General features: G+C 55.1%; 1 protein-coding gene and 1 long non-coding RNA gene across 7 annotated transcripts in view; one reads left to right on the top strand and one right to left on the bottom strand.

Moving 5' to 3' along the window:
• HNF4A (hepatocyte nuclear factor 4 alpha) overlaps positions 1-19,224 on the bottom strand; it is a 34,730-nt gene that overhangs the window by 14,195 nt on the left and 1,311 nt on the right. Inside the window, exons 1-2 of one of the 3 annotated variants that reach the window (XM_068700333.1) lie at positions 4,846-5,107; positions 845-1,022 (exon numbers count right to left, since the gene is read on the bottom strand). In XM_068700333.1, coding sequence (XP_068556434.1) covers positions 845-1,022; positions 4,846-4,966 — 299 coding nt within the window. In that variant the 5' untranslated portion in view covers positions 4,967-5,107. Of the gene's footprint in view, positions 1-844; positions 1,023-4,845; positions 5,108-19,224 lie in introns of those variants that run through there. The other 2 variants (XM_068700334.1, XM_068700335.1) reach the window with 2 other exon arrangements.
• Positions 1,017-19,077, top strand: LOC137865341 (uncharacterized). Of its 4 annotated transcripts, XR_011101873.1 has the most exons (8): positions 1,017-2,511; positions 3,074-3,200; positions 4,371-4,468; positions 7,635-8,834; positions 11,809-12,016; positions 16,897-17,061; positions 18,329-18,602; positions 18,825-19,077. It is a non-coding gene; the product is annotated as an uncharacterized lncRNA (long non-coding RNA). The 4 variants fall into 4 exon arrangements; XR_011101871.1 differs by having other exon boundaries at positions 1,017-3,200; XR_011101872.1 differs by having other exon boundaries at positions 1,017-4,468; positions 18,336-18,602.

Genomic DNA, 19,224 nt, shown 5'->3' with positions numbered 1-19,224 from the left:
CAAATGAAAATATGTTTCATGTGCACTGCTAAATCTGGGGCTTCTTTCCATCACCCAGATTTGAGAGTCCTGTTGCTGTTCACGCTGTTCAAGTGGCTGTCAGGACATCAGGAGTGAATCACTCAAAGGCCCTGAGGGAGTCGGACACCGAGCTGAGGGTTCCTCGGTTTCCCTGACTCCAGGTCTCGGTCACTCAGAGCAGCGAGCAGGCAAGTCACAGCCACTGGTGGCATGGGAGAGCCGTGGGCCTCGTGCCAGCAGCACTGGGTGAAGTGTGTGAGGTGCACGAGCAGCGCGCATGTCTCGTCCCGTCACGGGTCGCGCAGCCACGTGCACACCACGTTCCCCAGCTTATTGCCTCCTTGGGTGCTCAGGGAGCGCAGCAGGGAGATGGCAGACACACCTCCACCTCGTGATGGAGAAGGGGAAGGAGGCCACTGAAGTGCCCCCAGGGAGTGAAAGGGATTTGTGCTGCACTCGGAGCGCAGGGCAGCAGTGTGCTCAGCCCCTGGAACGGGGCTTCCCCACCAGCACCACCTGGCTTTTTGGTCGCATCCATGGTTGGCAACACCTGTTTGCAAAGAACATGTGCTTGGCCCCTAAAGTACGAGCTCGCAGGGTCTTCCCTCAGTAATCCCATGAGGGCCATGCCAGAGGGAGAGCTGTTGTGTGCCTCTGGCCCTGCCCAGCCAGAGGATGAGGTGAGGGAATATGGTGGAGGATGCAGGGAGGATGAAGAGGATGAAGGACCATGCTGCCATGCTCTGAGAGCTTTCCTGTACAGAGCTTTGCTTCTGGGGACTGTTTTGCCTCTGCCACACATCTCGTCCCCCTCTGTCCTTACCTGCAGGAGTACATGTGGTTCTTCCTGACGCTCCTCCTGAAGAAGCCTTTGCAGCCATCACAGCTGGAAGCCCCGTAATGCTTCCCCGTGGCGCGGTCCCCGCAGATGGCACACAGCGCGCTCACCCCGATGCTGTTGGAGGTGTTGAGGTTGGCTGCTTCCGATGGAGATGTGTCTGCTTGGGGAAGGACACAGGGAGAAGAGGGTGAGACAGACAGCCAACATCTATCTCCTACCTCAGTCTGCAGTGAGAGGCCTGATTTTTGGAGGAACTGGTCAGAGATGTGCGTGAGGAGTGGAGGTGCCCCAAGTGTCCTAAGTCACTGCAGCCCCCTTGAATGTGTACAAGCTGCTGGTGTGCCACGGTGAGACAGCTCTTCCCAAAGGCCTGCCTCCAGCAGTGCCTTCAGACTGTACAGAAACCCAGCTGTCACAGAGCGCAGCCCAAATTCCTGGGGGATTTGCAGATGCTTTGGGCCGCTGTGGCATGGCCAGAGGGTGATCTGGTGCAGAGTTAAAGCTGAGGCCTTACAGCTCAGGGTGAGCTGCTGGGTTATGAGCATGGTGTTTGTGTTATAGCCCTGAAAGAGCCCAAGTCAGCCCTGAGCAGACGCTGTTACAAAAATGAGGTGCTGTAGAGCCTCTGCCAGGCATGGAGCTGCAGTCTGCAGAGCATGTCTGCGGCTGAACGAGGCCTTCAGTGCACAGCAGGCTCAGCTGGAAAACTCATGGGCAAATACTAGCCATGCAAGGAAGCATGGATCAAGCTAACCCAGCAAGAAAGGGCGACACTGCACACAGAGGAGGTGGTGTGCTGGGTATCTTCCAGTCTGGTAACACTCCTGCTGGGACAGACGGGCCTCACAGTCCTTAAAAGCTGTAAGGGGACTGGCATGTGCAGGGCTCTTTTGGGAGGGTGGGGAATTGCAGCAGTCTCTGTAGGAAAGGACACCTGAAAGGCTCAAAACCATACAAGCCCTACACTTAAACCCCTGCAGCAAGCCAAACAAATCTCAAGGCTGAAGGGATCAGCTTGTAATTCAGTTGATCTAATTGTCCCCTCCTGTGCACATTTTCTTGTATCAGCATGAGCACATTCCCCTGCCTCAGTGGAAATCCCATTTGCAAATGATACCCTGGATCTACAAAGCCATAGAAACCTGCTGAGACTTTAATACCTGAGTATATTGATCCCGACAGCCCCCATCAAATGACAGTCATGGAGATCAGCAGGACCAACAAAGGCTCTGACAGAGACAGCAGCAGTTTCTGCCAGAGGCACTGAAAGACCATCCTCTAGCACCACTCGTGTTCCTGCCTGCATCCCACAGCACAGAGATGGGCATTGCACAACGAATGGGGCTCCCCAGAGGACGTTCACCCCCCATTTCTGGAGGCCTGACAGTCAGACACTGAGGGTGAGCCCTGATCTCCCCAGGTGTGTGGGCAACAGCTCTGCACTCCTGATCCCCCTCTTGCCTTCTCCCTCACCATGCTCCTCCTGGATTTGGCAGGGACACAGTTAATGCCTGCCCAGGGAGAGCCACAGCTGCTCCCACTTGGCACCCAGCAGAAAGGGGCTGCAGGGCAGCTGGGGGCTATACAAAGGCTGGTCCCAGAGCAGCTGCCTTTACTAGCTAGAGCCTGTGTGCTGGGGGAAGGCTAAGGTAATGCCTCTGGGACTTTAATGCTAGCTTTTATTTAGTATGGGGATGTGCACGGCATCCTCATGCCATCCCTTGGTTCAGATGAGTGGGCACAAGTAGCTTGGAGTGGATGGCATGACCCTGGCAGTGAGCTCACACAGGGCGTCTCAAGCCAGCCCTCCCCTGGCTCTGGCAGCAGTTTTCATTTCCCTGCTTGCTTTCTGGTTCCTTGTGTCCCTCCTATATTGCTTTCCTGAGTCACAGTTTGCTCCCTCTCTGAGCCTGGCACACCCGGCTGTACCTCGGGGCTGGAGGAGCTGTGTTCCTGGATGTGCTGCCCTGCCTGCTTGGGAAGCTCCTTCCCCTGCTCCCAAACCCCTGAGCCCCTTCCCCTGGGCCCATGTGTCCCTTGCCTCCAAAAACCTTCCTCTGAATTCATCCTGAGGGTCAGCTGCCTCAGTGTTGTTCCAGAAAGTTAGATTTTCAGTTTGTTTTCAGTTTGCTTTCTATGTTTAAACATGGAGCTTGCAACCGAGAGGATAAAAGAGCCAATGCGTCCATAATCACAATGCTTGTCTATCAGTGAAAGCCCAGATACGTCCCTCCTAGTGGTGTATCGTACTCTAAACAGAGGAATATATAACAGGAGAAACTGGCACCGCTATTGGAGAAATCTTCGTCTGATAGGAACTGTTTTTGGTGAGCTAATGGTAAGTTTCCTATCGAGTTTATTTTTATGGTGCCAGAAATATGGGCTCCTGGCTGTTGAAGGGAGTTCAATGGACATAGGTTTGGAGTTAAAGTAAATGGAGGAAGAAAAAAACAACAACACAGTTTGTGACCTCACAGCTATGTTAGGATGACAGGACCCCCTCAGGTTCCCCAAGCCAGCCCAAACACAGGATGCGTTTGCAGTGGGACAGTGGCAAACTTCTCAGAGCTGAGTGGCCACCCCGGGCTGGAGCTGGGGAGCCCCACAGGGCACCAGCCGAGCTCTCTGGCACTCCATGGGCAATTGCCCTGGGGTGAGACCAGCCCCTCACCAGGACCTAGGCACATGAGGAGAGGGGTCAGTGCCTTGTAGCGCAGCTGACTCATCTGCCTCTAGGGCACATTTTGTGCTGCCCCCGAGCTAGCTGTATGACATTCCTGCGTCCCTCTGTCCCGTGAAGCCCTGCTCGCAGCCCCATGCAGGGTGAGCTTTTCTGGTTTCCCCACACAGAAACCTGTGTGTGCTGTCTGGGAAAGGAGCACAGGAGCAAAGCCTGGGCTTGTCCTCAAGGGTCCCGCTGGGTGCCGGCAGAGCCCAAGGGGGCTGCTTTTGGCCCTGAGCCCCCTAGGTGGTTAGGGCCAGCCCTAGGCACAGAGGGCAGGGGGAGGCAGTTGCCAATGTTGGCACCATGATGCCATATCTGCGGGAAGGGAGCTGCAGCTGGGGAAAGAGCTGTGCTACTGGCACAGTCCTGCCAGCACAGGGGTGCCCAAGCAGCCCCGGTGACACGGCAAGCAAGAGGAAAGGGCTCAGGGAGTCATTTTCTGCAGTGTTACTTGTTTAGTCATTAACGTGTATTTAGAGAGATGTTAGTGGGACTTGGAGAGGAGTCTCCTCTTATTGCCGAGTGTTAATTAACAGTACATCTTGGTTCCCAAATGGGTGGGCCAGTATTGCAAATCCTGGTGGGTTACGTGTGATTCCACCCTCCTGAAGGGATGGGAGCTCTCAACAACCCCTGCCAGCTCCACTTGCTCCCCTCCCAGCCAGGCTGAGCCCCCAGGGACCGCACTCCCACCCAGCACTGCACAGGTGAAAGGCTGTGGCCTCAGGGCGGCTCCTGGGGCAGTGCTTGAATCACCTTTTAAAGCAATTTCACCCTTACCAGGCACTAAGAAGCTTTCTGGGCTGGGGAAAACCTAGCTACAGCCACTCCTGGGATAGGACTGGCTTTCCGCTCGAGTCACAGGCTCGGTGGAGTTTCTGGTGAGTGTTGGGCAGCATTTCAGTTTGCAGCTTTGGAGTCTTTTTTTGTTTGTTTGTTTGTTTTTTTCTTTCCTTTCGGAGCCTGTGGGCACTGAGACCCACCTGTCCTCAGCTCAGGCTCTGGGCTGTGGCTCAATGCCCGGTGTGGACCGCTAATCCCACCGCGCTCTTGGTACGCGCCCATCCCCGGGGTGTCTGGGTACCATCCCTCCCATGCCCGGCACTGCTCCACCACCTCCATTTCTCTCCAGGTAAAGCAAGAAGCCCCCACAAGCCACTCAGCAGAGCCCTGCGGTGCCCCCAGCCCTCCCCAGGAGCGATTCGGCGACCACCTCGGGGCCTCGTCCCTCAGGAGAGGCAGCAGCGTGGGGACTTACCATTGCCCATAGCCAGCACCTGCATGTTCTCAAACTCCAGAGTGGTGTACGCCGGGTCCAATGCCGCGCTATAATCTGCCATCTCCATGTCTATCAGGGCTTTGGAAAGGCGCATTATCATCGGCAAACACGGGCCAGATTGTACTGATTCCCTTGTCCGAGGCTATTGGCCCTTATGCCTCTCTCTGCCTTCGCTGCGTCCCCTATCTGTTGTCTTTTATTTCAAATATTTCTCTGAAAGGATTTGCTGAGCCTCAAGGCCTATACTCCCCAGAGGGGTGGAGGCAGGAGGCAGGGGGTTAATCTTTAATCACCCACTGCTGAAGGCTGCTAGGCTGTGTGTTTTTTTTTTTTTTTTTGGTGGAGCAGCAGTGATTCTTGTTGACTGTTTATTATTGAATCTCGAGGCGCTGTGCTCATTTCAGCCCCAGGCACACGTGAGACCGCGGGAGAAGGCGCTCGCCACCCAGAAAACACCTTCCTGGGGCTATTGACCTTGATGCCGAGCTGCTGCTTTTGGTCTTAATTGTACCTGGGGTGAAAAACTTGGAAAAAACCCTGCCTAGAGAACAAGGCTGCTCTTCACTTCTGTCATCGCCTTCCCTTCTCCACCGTTTGTTGCCTTCGCCCCCCGATTTCCCCTTCTGGCTCCCTCCCTCCCACAGCTCTTCCTTTTTTCTCCCTTTCCTCTCCGGGAAGGTCAGCGCCCGCATTGCAATTTACACGTTGCTATGCAAAGTAACAGCGTAGGGCTCGCTTTACTTCCCTATAAACCCGGTTTTACAGGGGCTGAGTGCCCTATAAACAGGTCCCACTCTGCAGCCGTGACCAAACAACCTTCGGGGTGAGGGTTTGCCGAGTGCCAGGCACGCAAGCAGAGCGGCGAGCGAGGGGCTGAGCCAGGCCGGGGCAGGCTTGGGCACCGGGGGCTCGGCCGGGCCTGCTCCTGCCCCTTCCTCCTGGTGCTAGAGCCACCCGCTGTCAGACACACCCCAGCCCCGCTTTGACTGACACGTCTTAAAAGTTTCATTGGGCGTTTTACAGCATAGCAGGGCTTTGCTCTGCAGTGTGGAGTTGCCTTCTGGGGATTCAACCTGCGCTGCCTTACAGGCCTCCAGCCTGCGGCATGGCCGACGCCTTGGGGCAGACCCCAGGGGCACACAAGCAGCCAAGCTCTTGCTCTCTGGCTCCAGCTGACCCAGGGCATGCCAGCCCTCTGCAGGACTGACAAGTTCCAGTGTAATGTGCACCACCTAAAAGCACGAGATCAGTGAGCGGGCATTTAATTGATCACTGAATGGCGTCACCTGGATTGCTCCGGAGAACAAGCAACTGATGATTCAGTATCAGCTTGCTCTGCATTGAAAACATCCCTGATTTCACAATCGGCTGTGTCCACGCTGCCAATGTGGGCTTCAAATATGTTTGTGTTTGTGCCTCTAGGTGCACCAATGCAGCCCTGGCTCCCTGGGCCATCCTCGCTGTGGTGGCTAAATTAGGATGGAGGTAGCACTTCCAGATAGCACCTTTACCTTTGGGCTACAGATCTGCAGGAGCAAAGCGGGGAACAGGGGAAAGCCCCTGATTTCCTACTTGGGACTAACAATAAATGATCCTTTTCTTCAGGGGAAACAGTCCTCTGCTCTGTGCTCTCAGGAGACAGGCTGGACCCTCTCTGCACTCACGTGGCTGGTTGTACTTTCCTTCGGCAGGAACAGTCCTGGGCTAAAAATGAATTTAATGATGTGCACCAGGGTGTAGCTGGTAAGGTGGAGTGTAGCCCTGCTGTGGCCTCATTTCAGGGCCCTCCGTCCCAGTCCTGCTCAGGCCACAGTGATCCCTTTGATTAGATAAATGCTACAGACACTAGGTCAAATATGTGCAGGATTTGCCACAGTGTCTAGTAAAATATCATAAAAGCATGGTCTGTTTTGCTCTGTTCAGCAAAACAAGCCTTTTGCTTAAATAGCCTGCTGACAAAATAAGGCTGCAAAGGCCGTTTGCTCCTAGGGCAGGAAGGATTAAGAGGGCCGGGAATAGAAGATGGGGAGGCAGTGTGTGTGTGAGAGAGGCAGATAAGGAGCGGGGAAGTTTGGAGAGCATTAGGTGGCTCACGAGGCAGGGAGCTGTCAATGGGACGTGGAGCTTTCCGTCCCCAGGCTGGTGTTGACTGTTGTTTTCTCATTACCGGTGTCCTCTGCCTGGTGCACCCTCGCAAAGCTCGTCTTAGCACAGAGGTGAAGGACCAGACCATCAAGGACACGGCGCACTTCCTTTGCCCCCAAGATGGGCTCACAGCACAGGGACGAGCCCCCAGCTGGAAATGTGTCTGCTGCAGGAGGCTGGTGTCCCCCTGGGGATGGGCTGCCTGGGGGGTCCTTGTCTCTGTCCCACATCTCTGCATGGCGGCTTAGGACCACGATGGCCTGTGGTTGTTTTAGAATGGAGATGTGCTGACTTGAAGCTGGTTTGGAGGCTGATTTGAACATTTCTGCCTTACAGAAGGTGTTTAGTTTTTTCTGTTTGAGGCAGAGACAACTCTAAGCTGGCAATCAATGGGGGACAGCCTGCTTGTCCTCGCTGGGCTGCCAGGATGAAGGGGCAGCCCAGGGGAAGGCAGGGTGTGCTGCAGGGGCACACGCACGGCTGGAAGAGCACCCAGGCCTGGCATGTCCCATAGGAAGGAAAGGGCATTTTGGAAGGGCTTTAGCAATGCAATACAGGCACAGAGGGACCCCGTACTGCATCCCAAGCAGAGCCCTGGTAAAGCAAAGGCTATTCCAAGCCAGGTGCTCAAGGGAATTTCAGCTTTCAGGCCATCTCCTTCTCCTTTTTCTGTCCCCTCCACCCATGCCAGAAGATGGCTGCAAAGGAAACTTTTACAGCTTCAGGCCATGGAGCCTTCTGCACTAAGTAATTATTTAATTTTTATCGGTTGAACAATAAATCCTTCAGCCTTTTTCCACTCTAGCACCTCATGACACTAATTCTGCCTTATCTGTGTATCTTTGGCAAATTAATCCAAAGCAGAAGGGGATTCCCTGAAAATAAGATCTATGCCTTTCAGCAAAGGAGGATGGGGAATAGACTCTGTAATGGAGCATTTATGGGAAGGATACCATCAGCTTCCACACTTGCTAGCTCTTTATGCCAAGTGGGTGAGCGGGCTCCTCCTGCCCTTCTTGAACAGTGTTGTAGGATCAAGAGACAATTCAAGCTGACAGGGACCTCAGAAATCTCCAATCCAGCCTCCTGCTCAGAGCAAACCTTTGGTTTTCACTGCTCCAGCTCTGCACTCTCAAGAAATACCTGGCAGAAGTGCCAGTGCCTGGAGCCAGCGGGACAAACCTCGCAGAGTGCTGGCGATGCTTCTGCTGCTGCTTGGCAGCCACCACTCCAGATCGCTCCGACCATGTCGCTCCACAACTGGAGTGGCTTTTCCTTGGCAAGCAAGTGAAGTAGAGCTGGGCTCCAGATCTGAAATCTCTCCAGTCCAGGAAAGCCCTGAACAAGGTCAGGGCTTTGCAGCCAGCCCCAGGGCCACTGCTCAGGGACCGTACCGGCAAAGCCCACCGCAGTTTTGCCAAGCAAGCTGGTGGGGAAGCACAAAGCTGAGGTACAAGACTAAGACCAAAAGTCCCAGGGGAACGTCGCCAGCAGAGTCATCTCCACACATGCAAAGGTCCCTTCTGCTTTTTTTTTTCCCCTTTGAAATTTCAAATTCCAGTTTGTGGACAAAGTCCTGCCTATCTGAGAATATAGATCTTCGACCACTGACCAAACTCCACTCCAAGCAGTCCTGAGGGCTGCGTTTCCCCTTGCCCACAGATGCCTCTGCTCAGTCCCTGGATCTGCCAGGATCTCACCGAAACTTTTGCACCAGAACAGAGCGCTCGTACTTGCAGAAAGTGGATTTTGCACATTTGAACCTTATCTTCAGTATCTTCCTTTCTGAACGTGGAATGGGAAGGACCATCTGTAATAACCAGGTAGGAGCCTTATCACCTGCAATTCATTTGGGCAGCCACAGAAAATGAGAAGGTGAAACAAGGGCTTCCATTGTGCTTATACTAGCAATTTTAGCTCATCATTTAAATTAGGGAAGGGGGAAAAAAAAAGGCAGCTTCAGAAGGGATGGAAAACACGAGGGCACATTAGCTCTTGGAGGCAAAGCCACTCCATATGGTTAACTGATAACTCCAATTTGCCTCTTCCCTCTCATCTTTTCTGATTCTCCTGATTAAGCTCAACTTATTCTCATGCTAATCATTTCTTGACCTGTTTATTCTGCATTAAAAAATTAACAGAGAGCAGTTTACTGCATGACTTGTTCACACAGCAATGCTACAGATTAGCAGGCAGGCTTTAAGCCTCAACGCAAGCCTTTTGGGTGAAGCCCCCCGTCTGCGCAGCTCGAGGATGAGGTTTTTTTCCTGTTTTTAAAGAACGGCTTTTTCTAAAGTCAATATAAATCCCCCTCCCTTCATGCCTTAAGTATATTTGCTCTGTGGCTATTTCCAAAGGGGAAAGATAAAGCCAAGGGCTAGTGTTTTGTCAGACTTTCTGTAAACAGGGATATTTAGGCCACACTGTCAAGCCCCTTTGCCTTCTACTGCAGAGAGTCATGACTTACGGGGCAAGCTGCTGGCGTGTTAATAAGCAGCTCCAAGGAATTTGCAGGGGCTGCGGGGGACTGCAGGTCAGCACAGCTGAAACAAGCCCCGAGTTGAAGCAGAGGATCTTCGTTTAAGCTCCAGGCAATCATCTGGCTGACACACGGAAAGGTGTCAGTCCCCAAAACGTCCACGGCAGCAGAGAGAAGTCTCCAGGAAAACAGATCATTAACCAGAAGCTGTTTAGGGTCTGTCTGCCCCTTGCCAGCCCCATGCAGCACATCCCTGCCCTGGCAAAACACACAGAAGAGCCCTTGGTGGTGCACGGCTCACGTGGGAAGCGGATCAGGAGGTGACCGAAGTGACGCGTCAGAGTGAGATTTGTGCCCTGGGGAAGATGCGGGCATTTTGTTCAATGACAAATTCTCTCCAGTGCTGAAGTTCCTGTGGCTGTGGTTGGGACAGATGTTGTTTGGAGGCCTTGGGGCGATGCTGCTGTGTCAGCCGGGACGCTGGACGGGGCAGTGCCATAGCTAAGGCAGAGCAGCTCCCGAGCAGATGCCGGGCACGTTGCCACTGCTGAGCCCTGGGACACGCAGCAGTGCCTGGGGCTCCCCAGCACAGCTCTGGAGGATGCAGACAGCTTTGCTGCAACCTCAGGTTATTTCTCACTGGTGCCAAAAGTTTTGAAAGGTAGCCAAACCAACCCAAACAGTCCAGGCCCCCGGGACATAAAATCACTGTACAGCAAACCAAGGCGATTCTTGGACATGCGCTTCAAAGGATGCAGACAACTCTGCTTGAAATCCTCTCCAAAAGCAACATGTGCTTTTCAACCGAAGCCGGGATGGATGTTGGAGCTGGAGGCAATGGAGCTAGAATAAATAGCTGCTCTGTGAAAGTGGCAGAAAAAGAACTGCAAACACGGGGACAGACAGAGCATTTCGGCATATACTGCTTTAGCGATAACACCGTGCGTGCCTTTCATCCCGGGATCAGAAAAGGGTTTATTGTGCTGACTAACAAAGGCTCTGAGCTCTTGAGGAAGTAATTATTGTTACTCTTAGGAGCTGTTGTTTTGCAAGGACAGTAGAAACAAAGAAAGTTGGAGCTGGTTTCAGCATGGCAGCTGCGCTCAGAAATGTCAGCGCATTTGCCTATCTTGTTTGTGTTTGCAATCGCTCGGGCTACACGGCAGCCCTCGAGAACGGCGTCCACGTGTCGGTAGCCACAAGTACGTGCTGCTGGCTCTGAAAATCTGGCTGGTGAGTTTTTGTGCAAAATCATGCAGCAAGCCCAAGCGAGGAAGAGGAACTCTTAACTTCATCTTATCCATCACACCTCAGCCTGCTGCTTGGCCCAAGTTACAGCTGCCGCCTCCGACTGCTGCTGCCCCACCCAAATCCCGATAGTCTGTGACCATTGCGTCAGGTCCCAGACACAACCGAACGGAAACCCGGAAGCTTTCCAGCAAAATACTCTGCTGCCTGCTCGGGAGGAAATCAGGGAAAGCTCCAGAGCCACCTTGCCACGTGATGGTCCAGATTCGCGGGCTGTTGGCAGCTGCTCAGCCCCAATCCAACCATTTCAGCCCCCATCTGTAGGGGAACAGAAATCGTGGGGAAGCAGCGGATCTGGAAGGAAAGTTTGCTGTCAGATTTTCTGCAGAGCCGTGTCCAGCAGGGAGCACCTATCGCTTCGTGCCTTGCCGGCTCACACATTTAGCATGACAGGGAGCTTGGCAGCACGCGCCTGGACCTGGAGAGAACTTGTTCAACAGGCAAATGCGATCCCTTTGGAATTGAAGTAATCCTATAGTTTCCCAGGGAAAAAGATCCCTACACTGCCTATGGGCTGGCAGACAACCTGGGCTGTCCGTGCACACCTGCCGGCTGTTTGCAGCGCTTTTAGGTTTCATTGCCTTTATACCCTTCTGCATGTTCCTTCTGCACATGGAACAGCCCCGGAATTGATCCAGCTGGTGGAGAAATAGGCTGAGGAGGAGAACAGCCAAAACCAACAAAGGTTACAAAGCAAATTTTGCTTATTTTTTTGTTTTGTTTAAATTTATCTTTTTGCAAAGGTGGATTTCATCAGCACTCCATGCCTGCTGGAAGTGACCTCCAGTCACTGCCGGGACTCTGGGGATCAGCCCTCGCTAGCTTCAGGGGGGGGCTGATGAAATTAAGGCAAACGACTGCAAAACTAGTCAGGGTCTGAAGAGCTGCAAGCATCAGGAGGGTGATGGAGGGATGGTCTAAACCTCTGTCCTTGGAGGATGGGTAAAATTTGAGAGATTCCAGTTTCTGGAGTCAGAAACAAGTTAGTGCAAAATGCTTTTTCTCCACAGGGGCATGCAGAATGACCAGATAGCCTGGACTGGCCCTGATGCCCTCAGTCTCCTAAGGAAACAAGTGCCAGAGGAGTAGATGGAAGCAAAACAACCACCAGGTGCTTGCTGGTAGCACCTGCAGCCCGTGGACGCCACGACACTCATCTGTGTAGCGCTCCTGCCCTGTTTGCTGCCACAGAAATAAAAACCTGCAGGAGATAGCAAGGTACGGACAGATCTGAACTTTCTACGTGCAAGTTTTGTTGCGTGGGGTGGCAGCAAAGGGAGGGAATTACTTATCTCACCAGTCCCAAAACCGCACGACCGGGACAGCGCCAATTGCCTGGCTCACAGCTAACAAACATGGCAAACTGCTAATTCCCTTCGAGTATCTGACCTATGTCTCCAAGAGAGAATAACATTATTATTTGTCCCTTTATACTCCTGCAGGACCCAGTGCCATTGGCCTCTTCTGCCATAAAGAAATTAAAATATATTATGACCATAAACTACATCATTTGAGGAAATGAACCATTTCTAGTAAACGTATCATGGGATGCCAAAGCCATGAACTTTTCTAAATCAATCACCAGCTGATAAAGAGTGCAGGTATTTGCTGGGAGCAGCTCCCAGCTCGTGGCTCCCCAAGCGGCTCCCAGCACGGTGCTGGTGTGGGGGGCCCGTCCCGTGCCGTGGTGGCTGGGGACACGCAGGGGACACAAATTATGCTGGAGCAGCCTCTGCAAGTGCAAAAACTCCGTGTGGGAATTGCTCATGCAAGAGGATCCCTAGGATAAGCCTTTCCCCACGAGCACCCTGACTCCAGGAGACCTCCTCACTGCTTCTCCCCTCGCCCCACTCCTCTGCACCAACCTCCCCGTGGGTGCTGGGGCAGGGGAGCAGCGCACAGAGCCAGCTCTCATCCTGCTAAGAGAACCTTTGGGAACACGTGTGGGTACCTGGTGTTTCCTGGAGCAGGTGGTATCTGCTGCCATGCATCTTCCAGGGGTGCCTGGCCCTACAGGCAGAGCTAGGGGAGTCTCGCCCTCGCGTGGGGCCGCGAGCCCCCGGTGGGCTGCGGGGTGAGAGCCATGCCCAAGCGGGCGCTGGGGAGATGGCTGCCGTGTGGCAGCAGGGCTCGGCTAATCCCTTAATGCTGGTCACAATGAGATTTGATGGGGAGCAGGAGTTTGTGCTGCAGAGCTGCAGGTTTTAAAGGGCTCTGGCCACTGCCTGGAGGGGAATTATAAGGTGGCTCGGGGTCTGTGCCCTGCTGGCAGTGCCCGTAGCGATGCTCGGTGCTTTCTGAGCCACCTTTCTGAGGTGCCCTCGCCCTGGTCTCTGGCCTGCTGCTGGATTTCTGCAGGGCAGGGGGGCCCGACTGCACGTGCAGCTGTGGAGGCTGCTCTGCAAAATGTGCCTGGGCACGTTTAACAACAGGAGCGGGTCAGGCTGTCTGGGGAGAGGCTGGGAGCTTTCTCTTTAAAATGTTTCTGTATAAATACCCATAACACGATATCAGTGAGAAACAACCTTTGTTTCACCTCCCAGCCGCGCATGGGCGATCGATGTCAGGCAGCTGCCCTTATGAAATGGGGAGAAGGGAGGTGTGAAGGCACAGCGGGTCAGCAGGCGGGGAGCTGTGCCTGGTGCTCCCCACCTTTGGGCAGCCTTCAGCTTTGTGTCTTGCAGAGCCCCCGGCAGCAGCTCCAGCGATTCAAACCGCCCCGCTGGCAGCTCTGCAGGAGCTCTGCTGCCCTGTGTCGGAGCCCTCCTCTCCTAAAGAAACTGGGAGCTGGAAAGCTCTCAGGGCTGAGGTTTTTTACTAGACCATGCATATTGGTTCACCCAGCTCCTCTCGCTGGGCAGTTGCTGTCCATGCCCCGGGCAGCCTGAGCTTTTGGCTAGCATGGGCCCTGGATGTGCCTCGCATTGTGGCCCAGCCGAGTCAAGCCCACCAGGCAGAACAGGGATTTTCCGGGTGCCAAATGACAAGAGAACCCTCTCTGCCATTGCAGCACTGAGTTTTCTATTTTTTTTCTGGAGATATTGCTGCTACGGCACTCGTGTTGACCCAGTGGCCCAGGTCCAGCAGGGAGCACGGAAGCTGCTGGGAGCGCTGGCACTGTGCGGCCCTGCTTAGGCTGGAGGAGTAAAATTAGGTGAGGGATTAGAGTGGCACTTTACCGAGTTTTCAGATGTTTAGAGCAATGAATTTAATGCTGAGACAGAGAACCAGGCAACTTTGCAATGCATCCGCGTGCTGCTTGGCAGCTGCCCTGATCAGGGCCAGGAGCAAGCGTGGCCTTTGTCAGCCCCCACACCTCAGGGAGCTATCGACAGGGCCAAGCCCCTCTGAAACACAAACTTTCCTGCACTTTTCTTCCTCCTCAGAGAGCTTTCCTGCTGAGCCTGCCCCTCCTCTCACTGTGCAGAGGAGAGCTCGTTTCTGCTCTCCCAGAGATGCCAGACCCCTCGCTGCCCTCTCAAAAGCACGATTCTAATGGGCAAAATCATGACTAAATTGTCCCTGCCCCACGTCTGCAAGCCTCTGCTTCCACCCTGGGTTTCCTGGGACTCATCAGAATTAATTTTGGTAGCACAGCTGCCAGGGGCTGCCAGAAGGCTCCTGCTGAGCCACAGGGGGGAATGGCAGAACAGAAGATGCTGTTTGGAGGGGAAGGCAAGTTTCAGTTTGGCTTTGAGGTTTAAAGAAGTGCGATGGATGTGAGATGTGGGGCCAGGAGGGACAGCCTGAGTCCCTCTGAGGAAGCCCGTGAGGGGACCCCAGCCCAGCGGGTCCGTGCCCATGCCCCATGCTGGCCAGTGATGGGTGCAGCTGCCCAACGTGTCTGCGTGGGACCAGGAACAGCATCGTGCACTGCCTGGAGGGCAGGGCCGGCTCTGAACTGCGCCTAACCCCGTGACACCTCCCTTCACCCGTCTGTTTCCACACCGGAGCGTTAACTCCTGCAGCAGGGAAACACACCCAGCACGCAGAGATTGCTCCCAGACGCTGGCGGTCACCAGGCACACACCCAGGGACGGAGCTGCGGGCAGCACCCGCCTCTGCCTCCACCAGGATGTCCCCGTGGGGACCAAGCCACCACCATTTACTCTGTGACCTCAGCCCTCCAAGGCAGGGGGGCCAGACAGGGATGTGGATCCAAAGCCCCCCTGCTTGTCCCCATGCTCCTCTTTCTCCCTACCCCACCCTTGATTTCCTGGTGCTGCCTTTGCCCTGCCAGTGCCGGTCCCTTTGGGGACCCACAGCATGGGGCACTTGTGTGTGTTTTTTATGCCTCCTGCTGTCCCCCACTGTTGCCCTATCCGTTAACCTGACCCTGTCCGTCCTCACAGTCTGTGGCTGAATTTCCTTGGGGTGATCACCGATGAATCTTCACCCCAGGCTGCTGCGTCTCAGCAGGGCGGTGGGGTGGGCCCTGGTTCCCCTATGGACGGGGCAGGGTGTGGGGCTTGTGCATCCTCTGGAAACGTGGAGTGGGCTGGTGTGGTGGAAGGAGGAGCAGAAGCTTCTCATGTGGAGTCAAGGCTTTGGGGACCGTGTGGCAAAATTTGGGGCATCCCATCAGAGCGGAGAGGGCGAGAGTTGACGGAGCGTGGCGGTGGGAGCTGAGCTCTGCCGGCTGTGTCGGAGGCGCTGGGCCATAAACACAGCCCAGGGGCTGTCAGCGACGTGTTGGCAAACATGCTGAGTGGGCTCGACTATTGATTCTTACCATATAAAACGAGTGTTGTGCCACTTGTTCAGGTTTGCGCAGGTTTTACAGCTCTTGTTCTGAGAAGTGCCCGTGTATTTGGTTTTGCTCCTTCCTCCAGGTCTATCTGTTGACATTGGCTCTCTTAAGCAGAGCGCGGAGCCACGCCAGGAAGCTGTGTACAGCTCTCCCTGCTCTTCCCCCTTGCCCAGGGGCTATCGCCTAGAAAATCTTGCACACGCCCATGGCCAGGACAGCCAGGACAGCTTCCCCATGCAGAGGCAGGTGAAAGGTACCCGCGGGTCCCTCGCTGGTAGATTCGGGTGCCCAGGTACAGCGGCAGGAGCTGAGCCACCCACCCAGCTGGATGTTTTGGGGTGTGTGGGCAAAGCAGCAAGGAAGGTGCTGCCGGGGGCTTGTGTCCTGGCCAGCCTGGGGTGGGATGAGCAAGGTGAGGGGAGAGACTCGTAGGGCTGCGATGAAAACCAGCGTGCACAAACCAGCTTGGATGTCTGGAGAAGGTGTCGGAGCTCCCAACACGTTGCCATGGAGGAGGCAGCACGCACGGTGGCCCATTTGTCACCGTCCCCACTTCCACTCCTCTGCCCCTGGGGAGGTGCCAGCACCCGCTGAGCCCCCGGGGCCACCTCCCTGCGGGGGGCTGGGCCCATGCTGGTGGCCCCCATCCGCCCCTCAGCACTGGGGCTCCTGGTCCCAGAGGATGCAACCAGAGTCCCTCTAGTGGCTGCAGCATTTTGGGATAGGAATCTGGTCCGGCCACGCACAGACGTGGCTTTTTGAGCCAGGATCTGCTCCTCGGCTGCTGGTGCCTTTCTGTAGCCACAGCTCTGCTTGAAGCTGCTTCCCGTGGAGCTTTGGTGCGTTGGCTCAAACATGTTATTTTCTTGAGGCTTGCATTTCCTGAAGGGATTTGCTAGGTGATTTCTGCTGATGCTCAGGCTGAAGCTTGGGCGTGAGTTATTTTGGGGAGCAATTGCCTCTGGGACCTGGCTTAGCTCCGGGACCCTGGTGGAAATTTGGTGCCTGTGCCCAGCACCGGTGAGCAGAGCTGTCGGGTCCGGGTTCGCGATCCAGCCACTACCTCAAAATACTCTTTCCATGAAAATTCTGCAACATTTGCTGTTTCCACAAACATTTCTGCCAGGAAATTTGTTTGCTTGAACATTTGAGGAAAGCAAACAGAGGAGCCTGCACACAAACAGGCAGGGATGGTTTTTTTTGCAGTATTTGACACACTCTAACTCCGACACTTCCAGTCGCTCGCCCTGCTCTGCCCGTGAACTACCCTGCTCCTGCTGCAGATACTGCTCTATTTACAGGAAATATTTACTACTCGTTACCACTCAGCCATTTCTTGCCCCTGTAGGTGCTGCCCCGCCAGCATTGGCCTCGCAGCCCCTGGGAGCAGCTGGCAGGGATGGGAAGGGGGCTGCAGGAAGCACGTGGCTGTGGTGGGTGTCCCAACACTGCCTGTCCTTGACAGCCCTCGTGCAATGGACAAAGAAGAGACAGGTGTTAAATAGCAGCTAACGTGAGTATTCCAGGGGAAAAAAGCTCAGTTTGGGTCATATCAAATGGGAGCCAATACAAATTAAATCAATTTTATAATGAAAAGTACAACTATTCAGGAATTCTGCCTCTTTTTATGTTCTTCAGCTGAAACTATTCACCACATCTGACCAAAATGCCTGAGCAGCTCTGACCTCTCACATTTTTCAGCTAATTTCCAAAGCTGCTTTACTGAGCTCGCCCCAATTATGCGCTGCTGCCTGCTGAAAGCACCCAGCCAAGGCATCCCTGGCACCGAGAGCCTCTCCTGAAATAGGAAGGAGCGGTGCTGTGCTGGGCTTAGGGGCAGCTGCCCTGATTGTGCTGGTCTCACTGGGAGGAGAAAAGCAGAGACAGGCTCCTCTTCTCCATCCTGGAAGGAAGGAGGCCCCGGGCATCCCCCTCTCCATCCCATGTCCTCTCACAGACATTTACAGCCTCTCCTCCACCAGTGTCTTAGTACCAGCGTGCCGGAGTGCCAGGCACTGCTGGGGGGGCAGTTTCCATCCTACAGCCCTGAGCAGGGGCTGGGGAGGAGGCTGAACATCCCCCCAGCCCCGTGACCTCTCTCCCTTCTCGCTGAGCATCCGTGCGGGGTTCAGGGGACCAGACACCTTCACCATGGCTCCTGCCGGGCATCCTCCAGCTCCTTTACACAAAGCACAGGCCCTGCGTTTTCATGGGAACCCAGGAGGTGCTTTGGGGCTGGGGTGGATGGGGAGGATTGCTGTAAACATGCTGGGGGTGCCCCACGCTGGGCTCTTGCTCTTTGTCCCTGACTTCCAGTGGATGCTGAGATGCTGAAGCCCCTGAGACAGCCGGAGAGGTGAAAATACCAGAAGCCAGCCTGGCATTGGTCACAGCAAGCCCTGCAAATAAGCTCACAGCACGGCTGGGGCTCAGCTCTGCCACGGCTCCAGGCAGCTCCCGCGTTTCCTCACGAGGGAACAAACTCCCCGGTGGCTCTGGGCAGGGTTTGGCCACCCCGCTGCCACCCGCCCCGCAGCGTGTCCCGGTCCCCGTGCCCAGCCAGCCGCGCTGCCAGCCCAGGAAATGCACTGCAGGCTGCTGGGGAGGCGAGGGGCTGCCAGGGCTCCGTCTCCTCCGCCTGTTTGGATAACTTCTTCACCCGTTTTGTTTAGGAGGACTCCCCTCCTCCTGCCAACTGTCTGACTTTTCTCTCCTTTCAGCCCGGGAGGCCCTTTTTCTCTTTTATTATTATTATTTTTTTCTCTCTTCCCCCTCGCGAGGCCCCAGGCTCAGCAGCCTGGCCCCGGCACAGCCTCGCAAGCCGCGGGTGTCTGCGCTGCCTTTGTTTGTGCTCCGAGCCAGATGGGGCGAGCGGCGCAGGTGGGATGTGGAGCAATTCTTCCCAAGCCGGCCCGCCCCTGACCCTCAGCTGCTCCCCGGGGAGAATTACCAGCGGAGCTATTCGCCTGCCTTCCCCTACCGTCACCAATGTGCCAGGGCTGGCAAACGGCCGCTCGCTTAGAGCCAGATGCAAGCGGACGTCACAACTTAATCGTAAGTGAATAAACTGCTCGTCCAGCTCCTCGGGTATCGTCTGTCCCGCAAGGGCTGATGCTCGCTGAAGAAAAGTGGATGGCCTCGTGCCCCAGGGCAGAGGAGGGCACAGGCACCCTGGGTTTGGGACACCCAGACCCAGCCACCTCACGGCGCTCCCCCTGTGCTGTCACATCCCGTGGCTGTGACGTCCACGTCACTTCTGCCTCCCCTTCTGCCCAGTTAAGGATCAGCATCCCAGGCCTCTGTGCTGGCCGGTGGCAGTGACCGTGCCGAGGGGCAGAGCCTCCGGATCTCCCACAGGAATCAAGGCTTGGTTTACTGACAGCCCTCATCACACATCTCCCCGCACACAGTCACGATCTGCTCCGACCAGACCAAAAGCTGAGCGTTGTTTTGAGCTGGGCTTAATGCAAGAGCCCCCGGCTCCTGTACGCCTAGGGTGTACAAATAAATGAACGCAGACTAAACCAAAGAGTTTTGTAACTGTCACATTTCTCCTGTGCCCCTGTAGCTCTCTGCCCCGTGCCCAGCCCAGGGATGCTGTTGCACATCCCAGACAATCCCTACACGTTCCCATTGCCAGGGGCCGTGCACCCGCTGATGTGCCCATGTGCCGTGT

This window comes from Anas acuta, chromosome 16 (genome assembly GCF_963932015.1).
Source record: "Anas acuta chromosome 16, bAnaAcu1.1, whole genome shotgun sequence".
Lineage (NCBI taxonomy): Eukaryota > Metazoa > Chordata > Aves > Anseriformes > Anatidae > Anas > Anas acuta.
This window is presented reverse-complemented; position numbering and strand designations above follow the sequence as displayed.